Below are 10,683 nucleotides of genomic sequence, written 5' to 3'. Positions count from 1 at the left end.
AATGACCAGAGACTGTTAGGTCAGTAACCCCTGCTCAGACTAGAATCCACTGCAGAGAAGGAAGTCTCTTTTCTTTGTCTTCATTTCCTGGGGAGGTGTGTGTGTCTTTTTCTAAACAAGCAAACACCTTCTGTAACACTTGTTGTGAAACAAACATTGCCTTCTCTTCACTTCTTCAGTCTGTCTACTTGCTACTAGGAAACAGAAATAAGGGACAGATTTTTGACTGAATGCAGTATCATTCTAATTATCAAGAGTTGGGAACATTCTGCAGCGGGGATGCATGAAATAATGTGATATAAGAAGTCATAGAATATAAGATTTAAAAAAAAAGAAAAGAAACTGTGGGAGGTAAACATCATTGAGGCCCAGAGACTCATCTTCTCATGTAAAAATATTTGACTAAGATGCATATAGATTCAGAAGAACAACAACATTAATACAGAGTAGAATTTTTTTAAAGCATTGAAGTACTAGGTTGAACCTTATAAAATTGCCAATATTTGCTGTTTTCAACCAACAGATTAGACAACTTCATGGAGCCAAAATATATGCACACTACTTAGCTAGCAGGTTGACAGGGGTGAAACCAATGGAGAGAGGGAACCACATTTTATTCCATATATGTCTGAGTTATCTCTTTTTACGAGGAACATGAGTGGAATATATTCATGTATTACCTGGTTTCATAGCAAAAACAATCACTACTAGCTAATAACAAATTGACTAGATTAGAAAATAGATATTTTTAATTGATATTGTCTACAAGGCAAGTTTATTTTAATTCCTGTGATAGCAAACAAGATATACCAATTGGCATAGAGAGTACCTCTTGCTTCAGCTATCTTTGGTGGCTTCCTCCCTAGGATCGCTGGGGTCGATGCGGTTCTGCTGCAAGCGGCAATGGTAGTCAGAGGCAGCTGCTGCCAGCTAGAAGCCAAGGTTCACTCAGCATGTCTTACTGAAGCAATTAGTCTCCTCTTTTATCTTCTAAGGAGACTGGATTTACACAGGGCACATATCTATGGCTATATTTGTATGATGGAGCACTCAACTCCTTTCTCACATGCATATTGTTTTTTATGTTTTCTTGTAAATTCTTGCAAATTTATATTTTTCAAGGGCAGGGTAAAATCTATTTTTGTTTGCAATCATACCAACTATAGAAATAAGGCTTAAAAGTAAGTATTTTATTATGATAAACTTAGATTTAATACATATTTTAAAATAGTATTTAAAAATAAATCAGGGATTTGAGGCCTAGGATACTGTGATGTAAATAAGTATTCTCTGCAAGTATTTTAGCTACAAAGAAACATTTCTACATTTTGATTTGAGCCTCTACTATGTCAATCATTCTAACTCTGAGTTACAAATTTATAAAATTGTAAAACTGAGCAAAGATAAATTCTGTAAGGAAAATATAATAGGTAGATGTCCCTATATTGTAACATTTTTTTTCAGGACAAATGAATGAAACATACTTATTACTGCAAAGTAAGTGATGTTTAGGCAAACTCCAGGTACAAACTCTTACGTATGATAAAATAGCCTAAGGAAATGTTTGCAAGTCATTTAAATTAACAAGGGACATTTTAAAGGTCTGGGGGTAGGGTGTGGGGACACTGTCAGCAGCTCAAGAGGATCCTCTAAAAGAAAGCTGTATTTCCTGGGCTTTCAAATAGGCTAAACAAAATACATTCTTGTTTAGAGGATGCACTAGAGGAACGCCACTATTAATTATGCAAACATGTTTTTGATGGGTAAAAGATTTGAGAATGACTCAGCAAGAGATTTCAAAACCAAATACTTCTACCTGCTTATTGAACATGCTCTTTCCAGATCTGCTCTCTTTTCTATGACCTGTGGTTAGAAGTTTGAGATTTATGAAAGGGAGGCTCCCTCACTTTAGTGGCTTTCTGAGAAAGCCCCAGTTTTGCCAGGAACATGGAATCAGTCAGTTCTACCCAGCCCTCCCATCCTTTTACTCTTAGTTTAAGTTGGAAATAATTGATACCTCTTCAACTTTAGCCTCTAATTTTTCTTTAACAAACATAAAACCTAGTCAGATCCCCTAACCAAACACTGGGTCTACCTGTCAAAGGTTTGTGTGTTTGTGTGTGTGTGTGTGTGTGTGTGTGTGTGTGTGTGTATGTATGTACGTGTGGATGTGTATGGTTGCCTTCATATTTCCCTCTAGATGAAACTGTATGTTGACAGTAACTCAGAAAAGGGGGAGACACTTAGAAGTCAAACTAAGATGTAAAGGCAACAGAATATTTTTTACAAGTCACTGCTAAAGTGACAGTTCAAGACTTAGTTGGAAAAGAGAAGGCTCCCAATCATGAGTCCTTTAAATTTGGGGGAGGAGAAGTCCTCTCACCTATTTTGGAAACTACTTGCAGATGTAGGGAAACCTCTGAATTGCTCACAACAGGGGTTTTGCAGAGATTTCCTCTGATTTTTTTTCCTCCCCAATTTCCCACAGCCTGTGTTTGTCCTGCGTCTGCTAGGCTGACATGTGGTTTACCTCGCTAATCCTGCTGCCAGGTTTTACACACTCTCCTCCGAAGTAAAACAACTGAAGCCAGAGGATACTGAGTAACTCTGGGCATGGGCGCCAGAGCTGTCACAGAAAATTTGCTTCCCAAGCGTTCCTTCCAACTTCCCTTCCTGAGCCCGCGTGAGCCACAGCGCAGCCCTTGGCGAGGTCTTCGCGTTTCCTGCTGCTGCAATCTGTAACTGGATTTTGGAATTTTTTTAAACTGCAGTTCTGAGGATCTTAGTTCGTAGCACAACTTTGTTGGTTGGGGGACTTTGAAAGCAGTTTCCTTACCTCGGTCGCGGGGGCCCAGACACTTTTCCTCCCCTCCGGGCAGCACCGAGGCAAAGGCAGCAAAGGGGAGTCGCAAGCTCCTTGTGTATTGGGGGGGAGAGGAGGTTTGAGCCGAGTTGTCACCATCCCTCGCCCACCCCCGGTCTGGCGTTCTTGGTTGGCACGTACATCATCTATTAACTACTGTTCCTGGACGCAGTGCATGATATATTCATTTTTATCTTTAGTAAATTATAAATGGAATTCTCGGCGCGCTCGTGTCTGTCTGCTCGTGTAGGGCTACCGAAAGGAGGCGGAGAGGAGGCTGTGGCCCGGATCCTGACCCTGATTGTATGAATAAGTAAGCAGGATGAAAGTGATTGGGTTAGATGCTGCGAAGATTTTTTTTCTTTTTCTTTTCTTTTCTTTTCTTTTTTTTTTTTTTTAAGTTAGGAAGAGGGTAAAAAGACAGCCGGGGTGGGGGGGGGGGAGAAGGCAAACAGTGCATCCCCAAATCCTCCCACTTTCGCCCTTCTCGCAGCCAGTTGCCGTGCTGCTTCTGCGGCTTTTAAGGTCTGGCGGCGCAGGGATGTCTGCCCCCCACCCGCGACCGCGGTCCCCACTTTCAGCTCAGACGCGCTGATGTGCAGAAGGGTCTCGTCCTCCCAGGGCGGCGCCGGGTCTTGGGTGCGGGACACTCGCGGGGCCTGAGCCCGGGGACCTGGGAGCCTGAGCCCGGGAGCCTGAGCCTGGGGCAGCCGAGCCGTTGAGCCGCAGGAAGGACGGCCGCGGGGAGGCAGCCTGGCCGCGCGCCCGCCCGGACCCGCTCCGTACCTGCCCCCGCCCGCCACCTAGCCCGCGCCGGGGGACAGGCCGCCCAGCCCTCTCTCGGCCCGACGGCGCCCCATGTCCCCAGACACCTGAGCGCCGGCCGCGCCGAGGAGCCTCCCACGAGGACAGCCACCGGTGCCCTTCCTCGCGAGGAAGATGGGGCTGGAGACGCTTTCCCTGGGGATGCTCGCGTGGCTGGTGGCCACGGGGGCTGTCCTCTGCGCGGAGCTGGGGGTCTGCGCCGGCCTCGACTATGACTACACTTTCGGTGGCAACGGAGAGGAAGAGGCGGAGGCGCTGGACTACAAGGATCCGTGCAAAGCCGGTGAGTGCCCTCTCGGGGCGAGACAGCGGGGGCGCGGCTGGCGCTGGGAGGGCGCCGGGTCTCACCTGTCTCCTTCCCACCCCTTCCCCACCCCGAGGGGCCGCGCCGCCTCCTTTGCCGCAGCTCTGCGCCGGCGGGACCGGGTGCCAAGCTCTGTCTCCGAGTTTGGGGACCTCCTGGAGTTCCTACACCCCATCCCCCACCCCCGCCCCGGCGCGGCATGACGAGCCGCAGACGCAGCAGCCAGGGCTGAGTCCAGCGCCCGCGGCCCGGCGCTTCTCTGGCGGCGCCGCCCTGGTGCCGGGCGCCCGCTATCCCGCTCTCGGGCGGGTGGACTTCACGTCGGGACACCTTCGCCCCCTCTCGGCCAGGGTCCTGTGTGCGTCCCAGGCGACAAGGGGATGGCGATGTCCTCCAAAGCTCCCCCGTTGAATGGATTCAGCGCATTTGCCCATTTCAAGAAACCCTAAAAACAATTCCAAGTTGCCGTCCCATTCAAACTCGTTTCTCGCCCTCACACCCTGTTTGCACCCTTAGACCTGCGGTGGGACCGAGACGCCCCGCCCGGCCCTTCTCCCGCCGCCTGAGGTCAGAGTCACACGCTCTGGCCCCGGGCCCTGTTCCACTTAGGTGAGGCCAAGGTGAACCTGGGTCGGTGGACCCACCATTCATGGGTGACCCACCATTCATGGGTGGACCCATCATTTCCTCGTGATGCGAGGAAAGTGATTACGAGGGTCCTGGGGCCGATTAGGTGAGTGTCTGTAAGCAGAAGGCACGTTCTGCCGCATCTCAAGAGGAAGGGAGGGCAAAATCCCCAAAGTAGCTTTGCCGCTCCGATTCTGTGCGGATGGTCTGCCTGCGATGTCTTCCTTTCCTTAGCTAGGTAAACCTCTTTTGACCTCTCTTGGGCCTGAAGTTAGGAAAGATGTACGCAAATGAAGGAAAATGCTGGAAATTCCCTTGTTAACTTGTACCTTTGATGGCACATTGTTCTGACAAGGAGGGTATGTTTGTGACAGGGAGCATATGTGTTCGCGTTATCAGATCTTTCCTGGTGCACTCTTACTGCGCGTACTTCTTCAAAACTTGGAGTAGCTTAGCAGAAACACGTCAGTCTGGAATTCAGAATTCTGATTTAATTCAATTTTGCTTATAAGTTTCCTCATCACCTTTAACACTCAGTCTATCCCACCGGAAGTTTCCTAGGCCTTCCTTGATAGTTTAGAGGACAGGACACCTTTCTGCTGTGGTTGGGCAGCCAGAACTCAGTATACAACTCCCTTAAACCTACTTTTTATTGAGAAATTTGTTTTGAATAATGTTTGCAACTGGGTGAAAATTGAGGGTTTCCTTGTTTTAGGAAAGGTAGAAATGAAGTATATTATTTCTAAAGATTGTCTACGAAAACACCTATTCTGATGCTTGGTTGTGTGAAAGATTCAGCCAGCTACCAATATAAGAAGATCAGGGCTTATCTATACATTGATCCGATTTCAGGAAAATAAATGTAGTTTTCTATACACATTAAAGTAAAAGCTTATGCTTTAAAAAATCATTAACTTCAAATATGCATATCTTATAAGAAGTATCAAAAGTTAGCTAATTCATTTTCAGAAGTTATGTTGTTTCAGGCTTATCTTAACATTAGAAATTGTATAGAAGAAGGTTCTGTGAACATGTGTATTTTTCAATTTAAGAGTACAATTTTACGATTTAGTTGTACCATGTGTATTGAAACACACCTCAAGCATAAATGTCTATTTTCCTCAGCACATAAACATCCAGGCAAGATAAAAACAACAACAACAACAACAACCTTAAGAGCATTTACTTTTATTTTTCCTTTACTACTGGTTTATTTTATTTTACTTATTTATGTTTTTTGGTTTATTTTTGAACAGGGCTGTTGAGGATAAAACAGCAATAAAACCAAATTTGTATGGATTATTATTCTAATCTTATTTCTTCCCAATTTTTGAGTACAAGAGGCAAACCTGTACATGTGTGTAATGAAAGAGATATAAGAATGGCCCAAGTGGAAGACTGAGAAGTATGGCCAAAATCTGAGATCACTTTTAAATGATCAACCCTGCTTTTTTAACTTAGTGAAATGAAAGGCTTTAATTTACCATCTTGGCTAAAGAGTAGCAAAATCTTAGTCCCTCTTTTTGGCACTGTATAAGACAAATAAAAGTAATAACAGGGAAAAATTAAATAGTGCATTGAAATCCCAAACAAGAGTCAAAAAAAGGTCACTAAAATAAGAAAGATGAAGACAGATATGTGAAAGATAGCCAAAAAGCAAGAGGGGGTGTTCTCCAGACTCCAGGATACCTTTGATCTGCCCTTCCCCAAGAGCAGAGTGGAGGGCATGGCCCACTGTATAAGGTGCCCTTCTCTAACAGGGGTCCTAAGGTTCCTGAAACTATATGGTGGCTTGATGTCATAGTGACTAGCATAGCTTTATGGTTTCAGAGCACTTTGAGTACATTATTTCAGCTCAATGCACAGCCCAAATAGTGGAATTTGTTAATGTTACCATTACCCAGATGGGAAAACAGTTGCTCCATGAGCTCAAACCCATTTGTTAACGTTACCCAGAACTTGATTCCAAGTCTCCTTGCTCAAAGTCTGCTTGTATTAAACAATTACACTGTATTCTTAGCTGGCGTTTTGGAGGACTTCCTTGAAATGCAAACAACAGAAATTTGTCCAGGTTTATCTGAGTCTAAACTAATAGAAGTGCAGTTACTTTCATTAACTGATATGAATGAAATGACTAAGAACATAATTTCATCTTTTCTAAATACAGTGAGAATATAAAGTCCTTGAGGACAGAGATCATAACTGATTTTTAATGTTTATCACAGGGATGGATTAACATTGTTAGGTATCTGGAAAGTTCTCAATACTTTCTCATATCTATAGACTATTAATATTGATCTTCATCCCTCATTTACATCTCATTCTAACCAAGATCAAATGCTACCCAAGGAGAAATATTACTTGTTAAAATTATGCCATCCTTAATATATTTGTGAAACAATATAACTTGTATGCCTTTCAAAACTCTGATTTGAAGTTCATGAAACTATAGGATAGAAAGGAAGAATTTGTGTTAATTTAACTTTGCTTTAGAAAGAAATTTTTGATATAAATAGAAGTAGATAAGTCAGTGTAGCACAGCCTCAAATGTAATTTGTATAGCCAAATCCATTAGGACAGAAAAGAGGTAATTCATCTCTATATATAAACAGACACAAAGATGCAGATAATTCAAAGGAATGTCTGTCTTGCACATTAAGGTGTCAGCACAATACATAGTCATCTGAATTTGCAATCAGATTACTCTTACTTTCTCTAGTTCAAAAGGGTCCTGAGGGATACTGAGAAGCTGATGCTGCAGGAGGTCATTCCAGAACAGAGACTGAGGTGTCCTCTTTCATTGCTGTACTGTACCAGTAGATGTTAATCTGCGTATCTGTGAATATCTGTGAAGAGCTTGGGCAAATTCAGTGTGCAAATTAATCTCTCAGATTTGTCTATAGATTACCTGGAAAAGCAGATACCTGATAAACCAACTCTGTGTTCTCTCCCTACTCCCTACCCGCTTCCTTCCTCCCTCCCTCCCTCCCCAAACCTTCCTCCCTTCTTTTCTCTTTTTGTATTTAAGAGGGTATCAGGAAAGCACAGGCAATTGGAAATATAATATCTAAAGAGGAAGAATGAATAAATTAGAATTTTGAATGATGAGTAGAGGCTGATAAGGGTATCTTTATCCTCTTAAACAAGTGTGAAAACTCTGAAAAAAAGACTTCCCTACCTTTAATCTTCTGAGTAAATGGTTTATTTTTCTTGAAAAAAATCCAAGCATGATTAAAGGTCAGTGACTTGCAAGGTTAAATCTGTCTTTAGAGTGGCAATATGCAAGCTTGTTTATATAGAAATAGGCTTTTGGTATCCTAAAGGATTATTCTTCCTGCTTTTCTTTATAACCAGTGTCCTAATGTCCTAGTATACTAATTCTTGGGGAAATTTTCATAAATTTATAATCTCTCAGTAAGATCTTATCATTTTTTGGTTCTCAGTGTTGTACTTTCTAGCTTCATTGGCAGCCTCCCAGGTATGGCATTTTAGAATTTGATGTTTAACCCTATGTCTACTTTATTCCATCATAATATTAAATATACAAACATATATTTATTGCCTGGCACCTTTTTAGGTTGCCAAACCCTCATGTTAAAAATGTGTTTCATAGAGCTGCTTCTCTTAGCTAGTCTCTTCTGTTTTAGTTTTCATTCCTCAGATCTTGATTTTTTTTTTCTCCTCCTGCCTCTAGTGCCAAATCAGAAGTGGTCAAAATACAGTTTTTGCAAAAGGGATGGATAAGAATTCTGTAGAGTTGAATTCTAGTCATCATTTGCCAATAGTAATTCTTTAGCCCTTGTCCTGAGGGCCTACATTGATTTTGTTTGGTCCGCCAATGGCAGTTACTGATATTAGTTAGGAATAAGATAGATTGTTTTTTTTTAAAAATATATCCTCTCAGTCTAAGATGGCTCTAAAGCTCCTTTTTGTTTGCTTGTTTACACAGTCTCCTGAGATCTTCCCACTTTTTGTCTCTGAAGAGGGTAGTCTGCTTTACAAATTCAAAATTTAACTGGCATCCCTTCTGTGAGGTAGTTCCTGTAATAATTCATGGAACTTTTATGGTTTCCCTTCAAGTAGGTGCTCTTTGAGCCCTCCTTTCTCTGTTTAGGCCTCCTTAACCCACAGCGGAACAGTTAAAAGTGGGTAAGAGCTAGTGAAGGCTTTTTGAGAAAGTTAATATATAATTCCACAACTTTTCCTCTTGCCCTCATGATGGCTCACTTTTCTACAAAAGTCTAATATATACCATATATAGTTTCTTCTACAGAAAACATATTTTCTTCCCCCATTGTGTATGTATGAATCTGATTTTTGTACATGTTAGCAAGTTTCCCTGATTTAAAATTTAGACTCACTTGTTTGTAGTTACCACTATATTCTTTGTAAACCTTAAGAATATTAGTCACATTAATGATCCTTTAGACCTCTCAATCAGTGAGTGTACTGGACAGGGGTTACCCTTCAATGTTCCTAGAACTCAGGTAGATAGTATCAGATGCTAGTGATTTACTATCATTAACTTTTTTTCTTTTTAGACTGTTATCTATTTTTTCTAATAGTATATTAGTACCATCTGCTTAAAATGTTTAAAACTAGGACCTTCCCTAAGCTTTTCTAACAATGCTTGGAAAAGATAGAGGCAAATAATCCATTTAAAATGCAACCTTGCACATCCTGCTGGGACCATCTTGTGTCTGGGGAGGTGGGGGAAGGGAGCTCTGCTGCTCCCCCAAACTGTAAGGAAGGCCCCCGCCCACAGCATTTTGAGCCCACAGTGAGGCCTGGGCTAGGCCAGGGCTCAGGTGCCTGGCCAGATTCCTGGGGATATGAGATTTCCTCTACTAGGGGAATTTTGAGGACTCTTACAGCTCTTTTATATTCCAAGATCTGGAATTAATCATGGACTTATCCTTCCTAAATTAAGGTGTAGAGAGTTTTCTCCCCAACCCTGGATACAATAGAATGATTTAGCAATGTGGCTTCGGTGGTTTATTTCCTTTAGTTATCTATTGAAGAATGCTACGAGAGGAGGAACATTAAAAATATAATTTTAACTCAAAGCTATGAAACAAATTGCATAGAATGTGTTCTTTCTCAGAAATCAGAAGTGGGGGCTCCTTGCTTATTTATTTAGTTCTTGACAACATCAGCCCTGAAAGTGGGATATTGACTATTAAATTTTGAGACATTGTGGGCTGGCTAATGGAATGCTTGCTTTGTCAGCTCCTTACAAAATGTGTACTAATCCTGTCAAGCTGCATTTGTATTAAGAAGTATCGTAAATTAGGTGTTAATTGAAATTCAGAAAGTGAACCAATGAGGTGTTTGTCTTAATCAGCTCTCCTCCTGCAACTTACATTTATAGTTCAACCTAAAATATTTGCTATTGACCATATTAAAAAAAACACAAAACTTCTCAAATGATAATAGTTCCAAAAAGTTAAAAGCATGGTCAGAAGTGTTTCTAAATATACTACTTTTCCCAAAATGAAATCTAATTTTATGTATTAATATGCTACTAAAGCATTCATCTCAATGTTTGAAAATGACATTTCAACAATTTCTAACACACTGCCCCATTTTACAAATCAGGGAGTCATTACGGAGGTGGAGACACAAACCATGTATTTACTATCAATGTCTTCTGTGTTGATGAACTTCCTATTGATGACACTTAATTTGTGTGATGAGGGAGGAGGATGTGGAATAGTTTTTGTATTCCTTACATTTCTCACTTTTGTTAAATTTCAGCACATGGATTGTGTGCCACGGGGGCACCTCGAATGGCCCCTAGTCTGGTGGTTGATATCAGCAGGTTCAGAGTTCTCTTTCACCATGAGTGGATTTGGAGTGTTTATTAAGATAATCCCGGCCCTTGTGCAGCATTGGAACCACCTTGACCTTAGTTCAGTCAATTGACTATCCTGAAAGGATGGAGCTCCATTCCTCTACCCTGATCTTTCTGATCCAAATGCCTAGTAGTTGAAGTTTATGGTTTTGTGTTTTATACTCAGATTTTTGTGTTATTAAGTATCCCTCACTGCATGAAAGTTAAATA

General features: G+C 41.9%; 1 protein-coding gene across 1 annotated transcript in view; it reads left to right on the top strand.

Annotated features, from left to right (window-relative positions):
* The first annotated feature begins 3,802 nt into the window (after positions 1-3,802).
* Positions 3,803-10,683, top strand: part of TLL1 (tolloid like 1) — a 268,602-nt gene continuing 261,721 nt past the window's right edge. Inside the window, exon 1 of the mRNA XM_065877313.1 lies at positions 3,803-3,971. Coding sequence (XP_065733385.1) covers positions 3,803-3,971 — 169 coding nt within the window. The remainder of the gene's footprint in view (positions 3,972-10,683) is intronic.

The sequence above is a fragment of the Phocoena phocoena genome, chromosome 5 (assembly GCF_963924675.1).
Source record: "Phocoena phocoena chromosome 5, mPhoPho1.1, whole genome shotgun sequence".
Lineage (NCBI taxonomy): Eukaryota > Metazoa > Chordata > Mammalia > Artiodactyla > Phocoenidae > Phocoena > Phocoena phocoena.
The sequence above is the reverse complement of the archived record's forward strand: the minus strand, read 5'-3'. Positions and strand labels throughout refer to the sequence as shown.